General features: G+C 39.6%; 1 protein-coding gene across 2 annotated transcripts in view; it reads right to left on the bottom strand.

The window, feature by feature from the left end:
* The window catches only part of CNTN5 (contactin 5), a 970129-nt gene that overhangs the window by 164808 nt on the left and 783249 nt on the right, over nucleotides 1-22072 (bottom strand). For both annotated transcript variants that reach the window (XM_043529333.1, XM_037889811.2), the window contains 3 exons: nucleotides 11903-12039; nucleotides 9559-9688; nucleotides 7841-7991 (listed from right to left, as the gene is read on the bottom strand). In XM_043529333.1, coding sequence (XP_043385268.1) covers nucleotides 7841-7991; nucleotides 9559-9688; nucleotides 11903-12039 — 418 coding nt within the window. The remainder of the gene's footprint in view (nucleotides 1-7840; nucleotides 7992-9558; nucleotides 9689-11902; nucleotides 12040-22072) is intronic.

Here is a 22072-nt window from a genome sequence, read left to right as displayed (position 1 = left end):
CATGCAAGGATTTTTTTTTTTAAAAAGAGAGAGCTTAAATCCATATCCAAAGAATGATTTTCAGAAATGCTCAGCAACCACCCAATAGAAGCAACATGCTCTCACAAGACACCTATGATATCATCTGATCATGCTTCCACTGAAGTTGATGGCAAACAACTCCCATTCATATCAGAGGGCAGGATTGGGTCCATAACCTGTATTAAAATCAGTGGAAGCAGGATTGGATCCCCAGACTATCTACAACAAAACTTGCTGCTAACTTTACTTATTTACAGCCTATTTTCTTCCCGTATATTTGGTACATGCTTTTTCAAGGAACCATAAGTGATGTACGTGGAAAATGTGAATGGGTTGTAACAAGCAGTTGTGAGCTAGAGGGAATTTAGCAAACCCTAGACAAAAGTCAAAATGTGACGTCGAAGCTAATGGCTTAATGGCTTTTAACTCCAAAATAGTTTGGTGAAATTTCCACAGACTTTGCAGAAACATATTCCTTTTCCTTCACAGTAAATATGGCAATTTTCAGCCTAAACCAGTATTCCATCCTAAAGTTATAGGAGACTAAAATAGCTTTGTAATGGAAGTTGGTGGGACCTTAACTACAGAGAGACTACTGTTTTACTACAATATAAAACTACGTTAATATATGTAACCCCCCTTTCTTCCCTGGGTTACTGGGGAGCAGGCAACACTCACCTGTGTGCCTGGGCGCCTGATGTTGTTGACATTAAAGGAGATCTGAGTATCCCAGTGGCGACGTTGGATAAGTGGGAATCCTCTATCCACCCCTCTGCTGCAATCCCTTTACTCCTAAAGGAAGTTAAAATTGGCAGTGCCTCCACCTGGCTCGCCCCTGTACACACTCAATGGCATGCCTTGGGAACCTCCAGGGTCTAACTCAAATACCAATTATAAAATAATATATATCCAATATACTTAAATTAGAGCTAACACTCCTTTACTTAACCATTTAAGAAACAGGGTACAACAGACTAAGATTAAATGTCAATACTCATTTAGATCCACAGGGGCAGTTGAATAAAATCAATTAACAAATATAATATACGGTAATAAATGAAACTTATGTATCTGGCATTTACAGTGTCACCGTTTACCCCACCCCAGAGTGTACACTGCTCTGGATTTCAGAGTCCTAGGCACTTGCTTGCGTGGGCATGCTGGGAGATCTGCAGCTGGGGCCAGTGCTCTGTTGGTTCTGTGCATCAGTTCAGCCAAGGCAACAAGCGGCGCAACCCTGCTGATGATTGGAGCTGGCTCCACCAAAGGTCAGCAGCTCTGGGTCCTGGTTCGGGGGGAAGATCACTCTGCCTCTCCTCAGACTCAATCTCTGTGCTGTGCCCCTTCCCTTGCAAGTACTTTCCCAAACCAGAGTGGGGGTTACTCCCAGTTCTTTCACTGCAGGCCCAGCTCAGTCAGCTCTAGGCACAGCAATAGTCTCTGCCCTCAATGAAGCCACCAACAGCCTCTGAGGCTCCCAGCTTGATCAAAACCCCTGCAGGCTCTCAGCAGTAGCTTCTGGCTTCCTAGCAGCAGCTGCTGATATGGACAGAGCTCCACAGCAGCAATCTCACTCCTTTCCCCAAAATGGAGTTCACCGCCTGCTCTTCCTGCAGGGGGAAGTCTCTCCCTCTTTCCCCAAGGCATCAATGGAGTTGTAGTCTCTACGGCTCGATTGCAGCACACAGGCTTTTCCCCGGAACCCTCCCAATAAAGTTCAGAGGCCCCTCTGATAAAGGGAGCCTACGTATATTTTCAAATGTGACATAAAATGACCAAAATATGTCTGTTTGTTTTGGGGTAAAACTTCACCTACTGACTCATATCCTTCTTGCCGAGGTTTAGCCCCCTGCCCCCCCCCCCTTTTTTTAGACTTGAGCTATAAATCCTTTTAAAATAGAAACTCAAAATTGAAACATTCATAGGTCCTTAAATATAGCAGTGAAGAGCAATGCTGTAATAAGAACCTGTCAAACTTGGAAATGAAATACACTGAGAGACCAAAGGAGTATAAAAGCCTGTCCATTTCTGACTGTTTCAGTTATCCTATTTTTAGATTTAAGTGCTCTGTGTTCTTCAACTAATTGAACAACAAAGAAAGGCTGACTAAAATCGGGGTGTACAAGATCTCTCGTTCAATGGTTTTAATATCAATCTGAGTTTATGACAAAAGTAGTTGAAAAGTATGCTAAAATAATCTCATCCTTATATCTCACTACAACATTCTAGCAATCCTGCCGTTATGTAGTAACAAATTTTACCATACAAGATATATTACACACATACATACACATACCCACACAAACTACAGTATCTGAATTCTTCTCAAATATTAATCAGTTTATTTTCTTAACATCCCAATGAAATGAGGGTACAGTATTATCCCTACTTTACAAATGGGAAATTGAGGCACAGAAAGATTAAGGTTAAAATTATCCACCGGTTTTGGGTGCCTACATTGAAAAGCTTAGGACCTGTATAGTGGTATAAGTCTTTATATTTTCAAAGTACAGCTCCCATTGAGTTCAGGTCTAGCTGTGAGCACTCAGAAAATGAGGAACACATGAGTGACCAGCTCTTCACAGTTTGGGTTAAATGACTTGTCTAGAATCACATAAGAGACAGAGGTGGAATCTATTTCTCTAGTGCAGCATTCAACTGCCTTAAAGATAACTGAACTCTTTTGGCTGATTTAAATGTATATATTTAGCCTGAGGAAGACACCCAATATGGACACTTTCAACTCAAACAGTTAAAGTTTGGTAAAGTTATTATAAACAATTTGAAACAGGTTCTTACAATGGAAAGTGTTGGACAACTTTAATGATAGGCAATACAACCAGTCTTGCCTATAATAAACTTGGAAACTTGTATTCCAGCAGCAACTTTGTCACTCTCCACTAACTGGTGGAAAGATTTTGAACTGATAACTGGTAACAGCAGTTTACAGATCTCAGTAACTAAACAGGTTTATGCAAGACCAGAATGGAAGACCTCCAGTGAATATTTCAATGATGCAGGAAGTACAGATGTTGATTCAATATGAAATCCTTTTCATTATGGGTCAAAGGCTCCTCTGTCGGTATTGGGAGTACAGCTGGATGTGCCATCATTCAGATGAAATGTAAAACAAAGATCCCAGTCATTTGCAGTTATTAATGGCGTCATGGCACTCAGTGTAGGGATAGGTGTTAACTTTTGTGTTCTGGCCAAATTCCATCTAAGGTAATTCAGTTCTAACTATCCAGAATTCCCCCCACAGCTTTAACTGAATAAGGTATTCTTCACTTCCCGTCTAAAACTGTTTTGTATGGCACTGGCAGGAAGGTAAACAATTGTGTTTCATGTGAAAAGTGGCTGCATTTCAGTGGTGGGTGAAGTGATTGCTAGATATCTATCTACCTCAAAGGAATGTTTAATTAATAAGTATGTGCAGATCCTTAGATATTTACACTGGGCAGAAATCAGCATTGGATCTGGGGCAGGTGAATATAGCCAGTAAAACAGTGACCTCAGATACCAGGGGTTAGAGGAAACATGCAAGGGTTGTGGTGCTGACAGTGATTTATGTGACTCTTGGGTTTCTTTCACAAGTCCACTGGACCTTCATTCTAAGGGCAATGGTTTGATGGTGACAAATAGAAATGGAGTGATTCCTCAAAACTATCAGAAAAATAAAATAGCCCAAGAGCAAATCTAGCTATACAAAGGACATTGGTGAAGTCTCCATTATAGCTTAGACTCAAAAGAAAAGGAAACTCAGACAAAAATAAAACAAAACAAATTTCACTGTAAAACACTGTCTTCCTCAAGTTAGCTGTTTGTTGGACAAAAATTCCCCGCCCCCTACACTTAGTCTTCTGTAAATAAAGGGAGCTTAATGGGAAGTAATAATAGAGTCATAATAGCATTTTTTGCACTGCTAGAGTGCTTTTGGATGATTTTATTTTAACTATAATTAATGGCCATCTAATGAAAATAATGAGCTAGAGTGAAAATCCAGTATGAATTTAAAATGAGAAGAATACTTTGGATGCAAAAGAGAGAGAGAACAAAAACGGATGAACAAAGTCTTTTAACACCTACGACTCCCCAAACATATCAGTTTAAACATCAGCTACAGTCACTGCCGCAAGAATAAATCTAGAGGAGAAAGGTAGGTGACCTTAAAAAAGTGATGAAAGAGAGATTATAGTACACAGAGAAATGGCTTACTAAAATTTCTGAAGTAGTAAATCATTATAAAATTTCATTGGTTTACAAAAGCCTGCACAAAAGGTATTTTAAAGCATTTATAAATAACATTTGCACAGAGTCTGATCTCTGACTTCAATGGAGTTACTCGAGTATTATATAAGTGTAACTGACAGCAAATTCCAGTCAATTATATTGAATTTTTCAAGGTTTATTGTGTGCTTGAAAAGTTTGATCAAAATGTCTGTTTTTCTGCTTCTTTAGCTTTACAAACTAGTACTAAGCTAGTTTTCACTAGAAATGGGCTCCAAACTGGATCGTCAAATCTGAACAGTCATTCCACTCCCCTGAATTTCAGCAGGGTCTAGACCATAATCTGATGCTAGAGTTTGAGTGTGGGTTTGATTACAAATGAGAAGGGCCTTGTTTTCTACATCTGGCTGAGGTCTGAAATTCCATGAGGATAGCTGATCTTGCATGACTTCTGGACTTGGTGGCCAAAACCTTGCAAGAAGAGGTCATGAGAGACCAAAACTTCTATTTCAGAACTTAAATCAAGTCCCAGCCTTGATTTGTCTCAAATGCAAACACAAAACTTCTATTTTAAGCCTCCTCTGGATCAAAACACTACCTCCTTGGTCCAGAGTCCATTCCTTTTTCTAGAATGTTTTACAAAGTTATGATGAACTTAAAAAGCCAAATGCAGATTAATAGCCGGAGCACAAAGAACTATGGACAGTATATAGTGTCAATCCTATCATTTTCTATCATACAAAGCAAAGGAGTCAAATGGAATGTGATGAGTAAGGGCTTTTAACACTATTTTAAACTATTCTCAGACAATTAATGGAAATATTTATGGTGGATACTCCTGTTAGTGCTTACATGACACCGATTACCATAGCATTTAAGCACCTCCCAAATATTTAAAACTAGAAACAACAATAGCATTAACTTTTGTGTTCTGGCCAAATTCCATCCTAGGTAATTACATTCTAACTATCCAAAATACTTTCATTAATTAATTTTTATTTTGAATGGGTTAAGACATTATTGAGGAAAACCCAAATCAGCTCAAGGTCTCTACCCTGATATTCAAAGCTCTTCTAGGTGAAATCAAAGGAATTATTCATCTTAGTATCTACCCACCAGGGGAAGTAAGGGATTCACAAGCTGGGTCTCAGGTAGTCATTTTATATAAAGAAGTTAACTGAAAGAATACTTGACCATATTCACCAAAACAAGAGTATTTTTCCTTCCTCTCTCTCTCTTTTTTAAAATGTGTAGTAGGTAATTTGTATAAGTCCCCAAAAAGAGTCCTCCAAAGCATGGGAAAAACAGTCTCCTTCCCCACAAAATTAACATCTTCCCCAACACATCAGTCCTTCATTTGATGGCCTTACTTGTCTCCTCTTCCAATAGACTCTATTAGTATTGTTATAGGAATTCTGTACAGAAGGTCAGAAATGAGATCCTCTGTAACTGATTTTGCCCCTAGGTATAAACAGTAGAGATAGGTGCACTCTGACTAACATAAGAACTATTCTGTACGTTTGAGTGAAAGCTAAATAGAACACAAACCAAACCTTTCTAAGACTTGAAAAGTTCAGTCAGCTCTTTTTATCTTGAATGCCTCTTCATGTCCCCTGCTACTCATGGTCAAAACTAAGAAGAATAAATAAGATGAAAAAGGCTATTTTCACCGTGATATTTCTAATCCAGCGAGAACCAGCATGCATCAGAAATCTAACATGAAATCCTGTTCTCATGAGATTTTTAGACCAGAGTTAGGGTATGTATGAAAAAGCATCAGATAAGTGTTCATACTAACCCTCAAAACCTTCTTCAGTTCACCCATCACTAATAGAAAGATACCAAGTATGCCAACAGGTACACATTTTATTTTCCTGAAACTATCCTTACTTATACGTTGTTGTTTTTGTTTTTATTATTTTTAGTACATTTCATCTCGCTTATTGTTAACATACTTCTTGATTTCTTGTAACTGAATCCACTATATTTATGATAGCATTGGTCTAATTCTGCATGTGTTGCACCAGTGTAAATCAGAAATAACTCTACTAAAACAACAGAGGGCAGAATTTGGCTCTATTTGTTTAATATCAAATATACTATCAAAGTCATGACTATATTGCAGGGACACAGGGATCAGATCCGCCAGTGTGTGTAGGAATGTCAAATAATTTACTATATACCTCTGGATACATCCTACAGAACTACAGTCTACATCTTGGTTTTCTGTTATTATTAAAAAAATAATGAAACTCAGTTTAATCAAAGGCATTCTGCTAGCTCTGGACTGTATCCTGTCACCAGCAGACATCAGCTGGCAGCACACAAAGAAGTGTTAGATCAAAATGGCCTGAACAAACACAGAAGCTTAATAAAAGTAAATAGTCAGCTTTTACAAATCCAGGCAAAACAAAAGTCTCTTTCGTTTTGATCACTACAGAAGTTCAACAAAGAATGGCAGACAGATCTCATTATTAGTAGTGCTTGATATGGTTAATATTAGCCTTATAACTTACCTTTATCTACACACCTGCATTATCAAAATATACCATTCCAAAACCACATCTATATACTAATAGGTAAAATAGCTGATGTCATACATTGCCTTATCTTTCCAAAAGGAGTCAAAATCATATGAAATATTGTCCTTTTTCTTTTTCAGAACAAAAACAACATGAAACTAAATTGCCATTTGCAAAGATCACAAACAAGATAACATTCGCCTTCCACCGCTTACCGAAACAGATGCACTGTACGGCTTTGATCAGTATCATATAAATGCAAAAAGACCTCGCTTTTATACTTCACAGTAATGCCAGACAAGTCAGTTTAAGTGGTCCATTCATATAACATTACAAGAAAGAAGATACCATTATTGTGTATTATTAAAGTCCATGTCAAGGCTGGCAAAACTGCTCTAATGTATAGTAGTGTTTTCTTGAGTAATGCAAGTGCAGTTGGCATCTAACCTGCAGCTGCTTTAACTGTGTTTAAAGTACAGAGCTGGACAGAATTTATTTAATCAAACAGAGCCTGTTAAACAGATGTACCATTAAGTACCAAAATGATTTATTATAGACTTTAATCTTGTTGTTTAACTGTATTGTTGTTCTGTGCAATGTTTTTCAAAGCACTCTTGGACAGGACTCCATTGACAACAAGCTGTCAAGCTTAGCTTGGGTCCCTTGTAAAACTATCTTTAACAAATGTGGTGTTCTCATGTCATCACCACAGCAATCACAGCCTACAAACGTTTCATCTACTGAACCACAAGATGTGTAGCACCTTCATATCATAAATGCAGCATTGCTGAAATGAAGAACAAGGAATAAACAAAAAAGGAAACCATTTTTTGCCTTTTCTGCATCATTGTTTAAACCAGCAGAGCTTTGATCCCAAAGTTAATATCAATGTCCATCCACTACAGGGAAGATAATTTCACTACTGTCAAACTAATCAGCTTGTCTAGTAACTACTATACATGCACTCTCGTACATACATAGCATATGTGTGCCTCTTGTCACTTGCTGTACTTTCCATATGAAACCACATTAACTGCATTAATACTTAGTTTACTGAAGAGACTTCTGACCTCTTATTCCCTCTTACTGCTTTGTCTCCTTTCTTCCAAGTGATGGTTGGTTTTGGAGAGGCTTGTGGTTTGCACTCAATGACAACTTCTTGGCCCCTGGTAATAATTAAAGTTTTCTTCATCTGATTTAGTGCAAAAGTGGGAGCTGAGGCTGTTAAAAAGAAATATGTTAGTTCTATAGAGAACAATCAGCACCTTCCATTTCAAGGAATTCTAACAGATGGTTCATCATCCATTTTCACTTTTTTGTTAGGAATCTATTATAATACAGATCATATGGCATGTATACAAAAAAATGCCAATAAACCAGCATCCAATTCCAATGGCAAGACTAGAATTTAATCAACCTATCAGTTAATAAGAAGTCGTTCATATCAACATATTAAAATTAGATTATTTGTGAAACCTAGCAGCTTTAGAGAAAGTCTGGAGAAATCAACAATAAAATTAAATACCTTTATTACAGTAATTAGCTCAAAATATTAGTATATTTTAAATTCCCCAAATCCACCCAAAGCTGTTAGTTGTTACAAAGAGTTTGTTGATGGGTTTTTTAGTTGTCTTGCCTTTTTTCTTCCTGAAAGCCAGCTGTGGAAAATTGAAAATATATTTCTAGTTTTCTGGAAGGATTTTATTGTTTGAAAATAATTTATTTTCAAGATGTTTACAATTTTGGCTGCAATTTTTTCCAAATTCAGAGATATTTTAAAAACTAGTAGCCCAATTGAGTGACCTTTTTATATGTTGAGTAGTACCTTACTCCTTGAACAGTCCCATTGATTTAAATGGGTCTATCTGAAGCACAAGGTATTAAACAATGCAAGTAAGGCTATTGCAGTGTGACTCTAACTTATGGTAATTTTACAATGTGAAGGTTCAGCATCCCTTTGTAATTCCATGGGTCTGTGTACCTGTTAAGCTAGCCTTGCAAAAAATTCACTCAGCAGCAAAAGTGACAGCTCATCCCTCATCCCTCTCCCGGGCCCTCCCCCCACACTAATTTCTCAACAATGCCTGCATTTCAAAACCTAATTTTGGATAATTTTAATGATAACATTATTAAAAATGGACAATTTAATTTGTTCTGTTTGCTTCATAACAAAAACCAGGAATGCAACTACTAGGTTAATGCATTATTATGGCAGCACAAAAAGTCATGATGTGAAAAGTTTAAGGTTACTACAGCAGGATTATACTGGCCATGTTGCATTCACTGTATAACAACAAACACAGAGATATGTTAGAGTGCATGTTAAACAATGAAACTACACACCGAGAGTACCATAGCAAGGGAACTTTGCAATGAACAGGGTTCATTACATTTTCACAGGTTAGAGGGGGTGAAAATGTATGTGTGTGTCAGGGGATTTGGTTGTGCATTTGAACACACAGTTAGAATTTCCCCACTGCACATTGTCCCACACACAGAATTTGGTGTTAGGTTAGAAGAAATCACTAAGCATAACTGAAGGAGGAGTTTCAAAAAGATACCATTCTGGTAGCAAAAGTACTTGTCAACCCCTAGGCAACCAAGGACACACTCACACATGAATAAAAGAAAGAGGAAAAGAGGAACCCAGCCAAATTAATTATACAATTTTTATCCAATTCTGCTAAGGTTGGAGATGTAGGATCTCTTTATCATGACAGACCATGGAGCCATGTAATTATCAAAAAGAAAGATGAGAGCAATCCTATTCTGTTCAGACATTACTCACCTAAAATCTTCAGCTCAGCACTGGCATAAATGGTTCCATATTTATTTTCTGCTAAGCATTGGTACATTCCAGCATCTGAGAGATTCACACTGTGGATCATCAGTACACCATTAACCATCTCAACCCTGCTCTGTAATGGAATGAAAAAAATAATTCTACAAAAGCAAACAAATGAAGTGGATTTGCTGGGTTCTTAGTTTTAGGCAAGGGAGCAATAAAGTAAAATAAAATAATAAAATAAATCAATGTGGTTAAAATATAATTTAGCAATTTACTAGAGTGAATTTTTTGGATTACTTCCTTTTGTCCTCCAGAGAATGAGAAACACAAAATATTTTGGGGTCTAAAAAAGACCAAAAAATGAATTTCCCTCTGGGTTATTTTATTTGACTGTAAATGCAACATCCCTGAGCACTGTTTTTTCCCCATGATCCACTACATCAACTTGCTTTTTAAAAATGGTTCAGCAAAGAGTACTCTGCCAACCTTCAGCAAGGAGTTACCTTCCTCGCTAAGGAACCAGAGTTCAGATGTAGTTTAGGTCACAAGGGAAATGTGTTTGGTGGTCTCAAAGGAGTCCATAGTGAATGTTTGTTTACATACCAAACCCACCATATAATCGAACACATTACTAGCCCAAACCTGCAATACTTCGTTATGCACATGAGTAGTCTGATTCACAGGAATGGCACTATTTTCATACAAGACTACTCATGTGAGTAAGGGTAGCAGGATCAAGTTGCCTTTGTATTAATTGCAGCATCTCATCTGAAAAGGCCTATTAATAGAAAATAATTGCTGAAGGTCAGAAGCAAGGTGCACTGACAGCTGTGTAGGGAAATTTGCACTGCATGTGGCTATATGATGAATACTTTGAGCTGGTGCAATACATTCTTCAGTTTCATTAGTAAAGACTATTAGGTGTGAGTTAAAATATATTAATAAAATTGCATTTGAAAATGTATATGGGATTAATCAATACCCTTCTCTTTTTTGAGGTCTGAGTTTCAAGTTGAAATGGAATTTGCAAAGTCTGTATTGGCTGTTTGGAAAATCTCAAGACCACAAAAGCACAGAGATTAAAAGTGCTTCAAAGTCTGGACTGATTTTCCACCCACCTCCAGAAAGGCAGCTATGGAAAAGCTAAGGCATATAAACTTGTTTTCAGTGCCTCAGGACGTCAAAAATAAACTGCCTTATATGTTTGCTCTCTCATTGTTTTCATAATTGGTCGATTTTCACAGATAGATGAAGTGTTCACTGAAAAGAAAGGCATAGCACATCTTTTATATTTATAAATCCATTCTATGAATTCATTAATATATGGAGACATTTTCTTCCAGAATTGAACAATTTTGTTTTAACCTAGCAATGCATGAAGAGTCTACAAATGCTTTTTTTTTTTACTCCTCTTAGCATTTGGAGGCGATAAAGAATAGAAATATGCTGCATAAAAATAAAACAACGTGAGATGAGGTGATGGCTCAGTTGAAAGAAAGAAAAAAATCCAGACCATGCCAATGTTGGTCATTTGCATAGAGAAACACTCTAACATAGATCTTATTTTAAAACTTGTCAGATCAGTGCAGTAAGGACCTGGAATTCCCTGATGGAACAGGCCAATGATATTGTCATGAGAGGTGGGGGCTTTGCTTTTCACAAAAGAGTTATTAAACCATCAGATTTTTACAGATGCAAAAATCAGACATGGCTATTGAGAAAAAGCCACACTTTGCATTAGTGCATTAATGATGAGGAACATGAGAGCTATAATAAGAATATACCATGTCATATCTAACATACATGTAGCTGGTGATGTTTAAGGGAGTGTGTGTTTATGAACTCTACACTGGTGTAACTTACACATCAAGGAGCAGGTCCACTTTTTTGCTCAGCCATACAAGGGCCATTTACAATATGACCCTATACACAAACACTCAGAAAGATATAATAAACAATTCAACCATAAACATCATAATCAAAAGCAGAAACAAACAAAAGTTGCCCAACCTTGCTCAGAAGCATATCACTAGTTTACTGATAGTAAGGGCGAGAACATTTCAGAGTCATGGATTCTGAATAAAAAAGGCCCTGCCTGCTATCCTGTTTGGATTACAGGTAGAGAGTGAAAATTTCCAGCTCACCTGATTTCACATACTTTGATATAATTCAAGAGGCAGACCCATAGGAAAACTGGCGCTACATTATCCAAGGCTTTAAATATGAATAGAAAAAGAAAAATCTCCTTTCTGAAGCATTTCCTCTTCAGCACTATTTTCCCAGCTCACTTTTGCTGAATTAAAGAGGAAACTACAATCTACTGGTGGCTTATTGAGCACTATACCTGTACCCAAAGAGGGACTCCATTCTTCAGCCAATGATAGGTGGGTCGTGGCTTTCCAGTGGCTTTGCATTCCCATCGGAGCTGCTCTCCACTGTCTAACTGAGTATTGTTAAGCTTCTCCACCCAATGTGGGTAGGCTGTAAAAGAGAGATAGGATAATAAATGCAAACACAAGAGGCTGACATGACTTCAGTTGATGTTCTAAAGACCTAATCAATTAAAAATACAGATTGTAAACCAATGTGCAGTCCATCTTAGTATCAGTGACTATATTAAATCACATGCAGATTAAACTCATTTTAAAAAGACACACTGAGGGTCAAAGAAGAAAAGTGACAGAACCAAATAAATTTTGAGTAAAGGATTCTACAGGACTATGAGCTGAGTATCACTCTATCTGGTACTAGAGAGACTTTATGTTTTAATAACATATAACAGGCTAATATAGTACAACATAGTTAATGCAGCAATTATTAATATTACACGCATTTATTTTTGATGACCATCATCATAGTATCTGGGAACATTGCAGGTCTTAAGTTCAGACTTTTAAGATCTCAGTAGGGAGTCTGAACACCATCGTCTCCCTGCTGCTTGTTGCTCTGTCAGTCCACCAGGAAACTAGGATTTAATCAACTGTGGAGGCCTGTTGGTGAGGTGTTTCATCCAGTTCTTTCCAGAAGTGGTCTCCCTTGTGCTCAATATGCAGGGAGTGAATGTCAGAGGTGTGGGCCGGCTACTCAGTGTCCACACTTGGGACATAACATTCTAGCGCACCCCATGAACATAAATCACATGGTGAGTCAGAGATAGGAAGGCAGACCCTTAAGGTAGCATTGGACTAGACCACTGAGGGGCATATATATATTAACAAGCCTACTGATTGTCAGCTGGCAACAAGTGGAATGAATGAAGCACGGGACTCTAATCCTGTAAATCAGATACCCATAGATAGAACCCTTCCCTGTAAAGAGCCACAGTGGGACTGCATGAGCGTGTAAGTGTCTGCCTATGCAGGTCAGGGTCCAGGTTTAATGTTAAACCAAGGCAAAGTTCAGTGGCAAGGAAAAAATCCAGATCAAATTAATCTATGAATCTAAAACATTTAAGAATAAAACACTTAAATCCTTTCTGCAAGGAACTGCAGAGACTAAGGAGGCAATGTCATTGACTTCAAGGAATACAGAATAATATTTCTGGCTGGGCTGGATAATAATCCAGAGTTAGCACAGCAAAGGATCTATTCTGGACAGCGGGGAATCAATAAACCACTTAAATAAGCAGAACCTATGGTGGACTGAATTTAAAAATAAATCTAACAATCTGTCTAGTGTCTGACAGGTCACCAATCAAGAAGCTGAGAAAATGTGAGCTGGCATGATAGGTAACTAGGTGAGTGTTGAAAGCCTAACTACTGCATTGTGCATTCGCTGCATGGAATGTAAATCAAGTCTACTGCAGCGTTGTAGTTGTGTTGGTGCCAGGATATGAGGGAGACAAGTTAGGTGAGGCAATATCTTTTGTTGGACCAACTTCTGCTGGAGAAAAGGAACAAGCTTTTGAGCATCACAAAGCTCTTCTGCAGGTCTAGAGAAGGTAACCAGAGTGTCCAAGCTAAATACAAGATGGGACATATTGTTAAGCATAAAGGGTTCACCCATACAGTAGGACATGTTAAAATGAAGTGGACAGTTAAGGGTTAGCAGGCAGTACAGTGTGTGGCAAATTGTTGTAAGGAGCCATAAAACCAATGTCTCTGTTACATGCTTGGTTTTTAGTGTCCAGCAGAGTTATGAATTTAAGTTCCCAGGCTCATCTTTTGAAGATGTGCACGTTTCCTTTGAGGATGAGGACTGATAGCTCAGATATAGAGTGATCATTGTGTGAAAAGTGTGATAAGGTATTTTGTGTTTTATCATTACTCTGTGTGAGTTCATTTGAGAGCATAGTGATTGTCTGGTTTAGCCACATAATTGTTGTTGGGGCATTTGATGTGCTACATGAGGTACACCACACATTGTGATAGACGTGTAGGGCCCAGGGATCTTGAAAGGTGTTTTGGGAAGGTGTTGATCATCGTAGTTGTGGAGATATGTTTGCAGGTTTTGCATCTGTTGTTCTGGCAGGGTCTAGTGCCACTTTGAGTTGGTGTGTCCTGGTTTGTGGGGAGGATATATCTGATAATGAGCTTGGCGAGGCTGTGGGGTTGTTAGAAGGCCAGCAAAGGGGTGTTCAGAAAAGATTTCTTTCAGGATGTGGCCCCCATTAAGTACGGGATCTAATTGTTTGTTGCTATTCAAAACAAAAACAAAAAAGTCGAACCAAGTACAACAACTCCACAATGAACAGAACGCCACTTCTGGGAGAAACCACGACACCAGAACCCACCGCATGGATACTACATGATACTCCAACACCATCAACCTGTCAAGACTATCCCTAACTAGACCTGAAGTATATGTACTCTCCAAGGGACTGAATTTCTGCCCCACCTCAGAACCTTAGTACCCTACTAACATGTGGAAAATTAGAATTTTTCTGTTGACTCCACCTCAAGGAATTCTTTCACAACAAAGAGGAAATTACCCATAACTACGACATCCCCACTATGATGAGGTTTACCTGGCCTTTTGAGGCCCCCTGATGTAGGCCCTGCAGTTCTACTTCATTCTGCCCCAGGAAGGAGCAGCAGAGGTGGGTCCTCCAGGCCTGCCTAGATGGTCATTGTGGAAGCTGCCAATCAGAGACCAGTAGGCTCAGATAAAACAAGCTGCAGGGCCTGAGCAGGTCAGTTCCTGGCTGGGACCAGAGGAGAAAGGAAGGATGCTCTGCTCAGGCAAGAGGAACTCGATGGGCTGATTTAGTGGCCCTGGGAACATGAGGACCTGGCAACTGTAACAATAAGGTAATAGGTGAAAGGAAAGGGGTTATGTGGGAAAAAGCATAGGGAATAGGAGCAGCAAACTGGAGGCAGGGGTATGTAGCTGCTGTGTATAGAGTCCCTGAATTGGGACCCAGAATAGCGGGTGGGCCTGGGTCCCCCTAACAGCCGATGCTGGAGTGATATAAGCCCCAGAAAGGGGACATGGCTAGTTTAATAACCCAAGAAAAGGAGCTAGATTTAAAGGGCTCAGAGACAAGGCAGACCCTGGTGAGGGCTGACTGACAGTTCCATCTGGTCCTTTTACTAAACGCCCAAGAAAAAGGCTAGACTCAAACAGCCTAGAGATGGGGCTGAAGACCCTGGTGAGGGCAGATTGTTTGTAGGACTTTAGCTACACTGAAAAGGGTTAATCCATTTTTGACTGTGTGACTTGGCTGGAGGACTGAGCCACTGAAGGCTGCCTAATGAGGTTGGCAACACACAGGGGGCACCAGGAGCAGAAAAAGATTGCAGCACCACACCCAACCAACAGGAGGCACTCACAAGAGGTGAGTGTAGCCCGTCACACCCATTAACAGTCATAAGAAAAAAAGAATCATCTCAGTGGATGCTGCCCAGTGGGAAAAACCACACACTGTATCATTACACTGATTACTTCAGGAAAAAAATCAACTGTGAATTCCTCAACAAACATTACATCCACAATAATCTCTCCACCACCATAGGGATAACTATGCAGCCCCTGAAATCCAGCCACCAAATAGTGATCAAACCAGCAGACAAAGGGGCACCATTGTAGTCCTTAATCTTGATGACTATGTCAATGAGGCAGACAACTCTCCATCACCATTTACTATAAAGAACTCAAACTCAAATGATTGCACACCAAAATTCACACAAGCATTTAAAAATACCACCAAATCCTTCCGCAAAGATCGCTAAGGAAAACTACATTCTCACCCCCCTTGAATTCATCCCAGAAACCTTCTGTATGCTTCCCAAGATACACTCAGCAAACAAAGGGTCAGTTTCCTCCAAGACACACTGATTTCCTCCAGGAACTCTGTAACATTAACAACCTCCTTCAGAATAACATCCTTGCCACTCTTGATGTCACCTTCCTTTTCACCAGTGTCCCTCACCATGATAGCATTGCTGCCTGCTTCAAATGCCTACAAAATAATGAACAATGCTCAGAAATCCACGCCAAATGCATTGCCAAACTCATCCATTTCATCTTCACCCACAACAACCTTACTTTGAATAACAAACACTTTGTCCAAATGATGGGAACAGCCATGGGTATGAGGACAGCTTCCCAATATGCCACTCTCTTTATGGGCCTCCTCAAAGAAGAATTTCTGGAAAAATACACAACAAAACCCATGATATACCTGGGATACACTGATGATATTTCCATCCTCTGGTAAGATGACCTAAATTCCCTCTACCACAACTTCAACAGCCACCCCCCATCTATTAAACTCTCTCTAGCACATTCCCGCACCAGCATCAACTTACTGGACTCCATGATCAGCTTCAAAAATGGAACCCTACAAATAACTATATACAAGAAACCCATGGACCATAACACTTACCTCCACAGATCCAGCAACCACCCCGGACACGCCAAGAAAACCAGCCAGACACACAAGTACCACAGAATTTGCTCAGAAGAGAAAGTCTGGGACACACACCTAAACACATTTAAAACCATCTTCACCAAGCAAGGACACTCCACCAGAGAAGTAGATCACATCATGGAATGGGCCACCCAAATACCCCAGGAGAACTTGCTTCAATTAAAAAAACAACAACAAAAATCCCACTGACCAGACAACCATAGTTATCACCTACCACCCTGTTGCCGGCACCCAGTGCCGAAAGGCAAAACAACAGCAGGGGTTCGTTACCCGGTGTGCTTCACTCAATAATCACAACGGGGTGGAGAAACAGAAAAGTTTATTTGCAGCTGCAAACAAGGTACAGGGAAAATACAATCTCAAATCCTGCACCCCAGAGCAGGTCATTACACACACTTTTATATTTTTTAATGCTACTGCACTACACATTAGCCAATTAAAACTTTGCACAAATACTCTGCCTTCTTTATATGGGTTACAACAATGTTTATTTCCTGCAACCTCTAACAAGCATTCCTAGCAACTTAAACAACCAGCACATTTTGTCTGGCCTTGTAGTTGTTTCTCTCCTATTATTTTTAACTTGGCGTCAGCAAACCTTACACTATAAGGCATTATCTGCGGCTGCAACATTGTTTTAAGAGCAAAAGAGCTTACTCAAACCAGCCAGGCCTGAATTCTATTAAGGGGGGTTGAGAAGAAGCCCTTAGGCCTTCAGCAGGGAGACTTCCTCGACCCTTATGGCCTTCCATCCCCTCAACTTTCTGTAGTATCTGGCTGACGAATCTTGCCCATATGCTCAGGGTTTAGCTGATCACCATATTTGGGGTCGGGAAGGAATTTTCCTCCCTTATGGCCTTCCATCCCCTCAACTTTCTGTAGTATCTGGCTGATGAATCTTGCCCATATGCTCAGGGTTTAGCTGATGGCCATATTTGGGGTCGGGAAGGAATTTTCCTCCAGGGCAGATTGGAAGAGGCCCTGGAGGTTTTTTGCCTTCCTCTGTAGCATGGGTCACTTGCTGGAGGATTCTCTGCTCCTTGAAGTCTTTAAACTACGATTTGAGGACTTCAATAGCACAGATATAGGTGTGAGGTTTTTTGCAGGAGTGGTGGGTGAAATTCTGTGGCCTGCGTTGTGCAGGAGGTCAGACTAGATGATCATAATGGTCCCTTCTGACCTAAATATCTATGAAACTTAACTAGTGGCCATACCCTGGGGTCTCCAACAACCCCACACTAGAAACCATGCCAGGTACAATCAGAAAATTACAACTCATATTTGATGAGGATCACATCCTGAAACAAATCTTTTCTGAACCCCTCTTCAGATTTTCAAACAACCCCAAAATCTCTTCAAGCATCAGAAGTAAACTCCCCACAGAGCAGGATACAGCAACTGAAAGTGGCCACAGACCCTGCCAGAACAAGAGATGCAAAATCCACAGACATATGTCCACTGCGACAATGATCAATACTTCAACACTGCCCCTTTCAAGATCCATGAGTCCCACACATGCCTATCACAACACATGGTATACCTCATCCAGTGCACTAAATGCCCCAATAACAATGTGTGTGAAACCAGACAATCACTATGCTCTTGAATGAACTCACACAGAAAAATGAGAAATGACAAAAACACACCATATCACCTGTGGAGGAACATTTTCACAGAGCAATCACTCTATATCTGAGCTATCCGCCCTCATCCTCAAAGGAAACCAGCACAACACCTTCAAACTATGAGCCAGAGAGCCTAAATTTCTAATTTTGCTGAACACTAAAAACCATGGAATTAAAGAGAACCTTGTTTTATGGCTCATTACAACATTGTCACACATGTTACTGCTAACATTTAATTGCCCACTTCATTTAAAGTGGTCTCCTACAGCACAGAATCATAGACATTTAGGATTGAGAAGGGATCTTGATATGTCATCTTGTCCAGTCTCCTGCACTGAGGCAGGGCTAAGTATTATGTAGACCATGTCCTTAAAAACCTCTAATAACAGAGATTCCACAACTTCCCAAGGAAATCTGTTGCAGGGCTTAACTATCCTTACAGTCAGGAAGCTTTTCCTAATGTTTAACCTAAATCTCCCACGCTGCCATTTAAGTCCATCACTACTTCTCCTGTCCTCAGTGGTTAAGAAGAACCATTTATCACACTCCTCTTTATAACAACTTTATACATCCTTGAAGACTTATGTCCCCCTTCAGTCTTCTCTTCTTCAGACTAAACAAACCCATTTTTTTAATCTTTGCTCATAGGTCATTTTTTCTAGACCTTCAATAATTTTTGTTGCATTCATGCATTCATCCGGACTTTCTCCAGTTTGTCTACATCTTTCCTGAAATGTGGCACCAGGAACTGGTCACAATACTCCAGTTGAGGCCTTATCAGTGCTGAATAATGTAGAATAATTCCTTCTTGTGTCTTGCTTAGAACATTCCTGCTAATATGTCCCAGAATTATGTTCTTTTTTTTTTTTGCAAGAATATTACTTTATTGACTCATTGATATCCACCATAAACCCCGGATCCCCTTCTGCAGTCATTTTATATTTGTGCGATTGATTTATTCCTTCCTAAGTGGAGTACTTTGCATTTGACCTTCCTGAATTTCATATTATTTATTTCAGACCATTTCTCCCTTCTTCCATTTCACAAATCCTTTCCCACTCTTTCATGGTGTGTGGGTCTATATAGAAGCAAAATAATGAAAGAAGGATGATAAAGAGGTAGGGAAGAATGAAGGGCAGGAGAAAGGGGAGAAAATGAGAGGGGGAAGAGAAAAGAAAAGAAGAGAAGAGGAGAAAAGCTATAATGCATTCCTCCTGTGCTTCTACATCAACTCACTCAACCTAAGAAAGCAAGTAGTAATGACTAATTTAATTATCCTTTTGCAATGCATATTGAAAATTCCACAGATCCTAAGTAAGTCAGAATTTGTGAAGTTCCCTAACTAGTTTGCTAAGGGGAATGATCTACTTTCCCTGTACAAATACACATTTTTTTACTCTCTACTGTTAATCAATTTGAGCCTCAATAGAAGTCACTGCAAATTACAGGATGACCAGATGATTTGGGGAAAATCACAGCTCTCAAAATGGAGTGCAGGCCAGTACATTTGGTCTGCTGACGATATCTTTGATTTTATCAAAATGTATTTTTAAATGGTCTTGTCACTCTCAGGACTGAATTTCAGCCAAGCACTGAGATCATTTCCAAAATATCAGCTGCATCACACAATCATACTACAGCTGGATGTTGGCATTAGGTAAAACAGGAATTAAATGAATTTGTGATTGCATCAGACTAGCCAAGCAGACCTGGTGTTCTGGGCACTCCCAAAATATCCCTTGGTGAACCAGATCAAATGCAACTGCAAACTGAGTAAGATTAAAACTGACAGCAAGCTAGTATCTATCTAAGGACATATGTAAATCAGTGTGACCCTCAGTATGACAGTGTTAGTGCTGCAACCTGGTCTGAAGCTGTAAAAGAAACTCTCTTGTAAGAAATGATGGCTTACATATGAGCCCGTGACCCTAAGACAACCATCTCCTATTCCAGAAACACGAGTGCCTGAGACATGACAATGTGTTCTACTATAAATCATTTGATTTAAGTGTATTTTAAAATAAGAAGTATAGTACCAAACTCTGTTCAAAGTGATGCTAGAAAATCCCATCATAACCATGTTGTCTGCAGTACAGTTGGATCTGTGTTGGTCCCAGGAGAGTTCTCCATAGCTCGAAAGCTTGTTCCTTCCATCAGCAGAAGTTGGTCCAATAAAAGATATTACCACACCTACCTTGTCTCTACCATAACAATAGCAGCAGCAAAGCGAACTGTGATTGCCATATAGTAAAACTTAGCTGAACTGTACTCTGCTCAACCAGAAACCCACATACCAGCCCTGAAAATGGATTTCTGATTTTGTAGAATCCCTGAGGCTCTGCTGCTGTCTCTAGAACGGGACAGTGGGAGTGATATCATGTGTTCCATGGCCAGTGGGGGCACACTTCACTTCCTGCAACCTTAACTGATTTGTGGGTATGTTTAAGTACTTATGGGTAGGTGCTTATAATTTGTCTTTAATCATGAGTGCTACTTTCCACCCCAGGTACTTACTTGCTAGAGTGCAGACCTTAGCCTGGGTCTCCTTTCCCTTAGTGAGGGTAAGTGAATTTCTGCTCTGCATTTGGTCTCTTAAATCACATTTTCTCACATATTTGATAGGCTGTAAAATACAATAATCTGCAGCAGGTCTCCCCTTCTTAAAATTAGAGAGCTTGTTCTACTGTAACTCCACAGGCTGCAAATTAACACAACCTGTAAAGTGTCCATAAAAGACTGTGGTTGAAAAATGGCCTTTTGGCAATCACAGAAACATAAAGGGACTAGAGAGAACTCATGATGGTGTGGGGTTTGGGATAGCAGCATTATTTAGGTAAGAAATGTTCTCTGTAGACTGATTCCTGACCTTCAGGAGCAGCATTATGGGCACCAAAGACTATTTGCTTCCTACTGAAAAACAGAATCTGCATCCGTGCTAATGAGAGAGGTAGTGCTGATTAGTGGGTAGAGCACTGGATTGGGACTCTGGAGATCTGGGTTGTAGTCATAGCTCTGCCACTGACCTGTCAGGTGACCTTAGACAAGTCACTACACCCTGCTGTGCCTGTTTCCTTATCTGTAAAATGAAAGCTCATGATACCTTCTTTGTAGAATGCTTTGAGATCTACTGATGAAAAGTGCTATATAACAGCTAGTATTATTATTGGAGGAGAACCAGGGAGACACCTTGTAGCTCAGCTAAAATGTACTGGAACACGAGTGCTTTTACAAAATATTGTGGAGAAAGAGAAATGATATTGCTAAAAAACAAGGGCTGTCACTCTTTAACAGAGACCATTGACAATACATGGAGAAGTTTTGTATTCTTGTCTGTGGAAGAGATCAGAGTGGTTCCCAGCCCTGGAGTCTTGTTTTCAGTGGAAACCTCAGAAGGTTAGGGCAGAAATCGCATTATGAATGACATGCCCAGTCAGACTGGTGCAAGCCACTACATTTGAGAGAGAAATGGGGCAAGCCCTTCCCAGCACCCCTTTGCATATAAAACCCACAAAACTGCCCTTGGCCCTGGCTGGAGGAGGTATGAATGAGAAAAGAGGGGAAGCCTCATCCAATGAGATTGTGACACTCATTCATTATAGGCCTGAGGTGCGATCAGACAAAACCATCAACAAGCTAGAGGGGACAGGGATGATTACAAAACTGGAAGATTTGAATTACAAGGAAAATGAACTGCATCCATCCTAACAGTGTATACATATTTGAAAGATGTAAGTACCAAAGACAGAAGAATTATTTATTGTGATTATCCTATTCAGTGGAGAATAATCAAATGGAATTAAGAAAGGGAAAATTAAGGCTGAATATGAGGAAATACTTTTTTTTAGAGTGATCCATTAAGCTGAGGAACAGTCTCCAAATGAAGTATCAGAACCCTGTTGTTTGGGACATTTGAAATGAGTCTAGAACACCGGAGAAGGTACTGAATGGAACAATGTTGCATTAGCAGAGAGATTTGCTAGATGACCTTATGAGGTAGGACTCTTTCACCTCTGATGTC

The sequence above is a fragment of the Chelonia mydas genome, chromosome 1 (genome assembly GCF_015237465.2).
Source record: "Chelonia mydas isolate rCheMyd1 chromosome 1, rCheMyd1.pri.v2, whole genome shotgun sequence".
NCBI lineage: Eukaryota > Metazoa > Chordata > Testudines > Cheloniidae > Chelonia > Chelonia mydas.
Note: the sequence above shows the minus strand (reverse complement) of the source record. Positions and strands in the feature narration are given on the sequence as shown.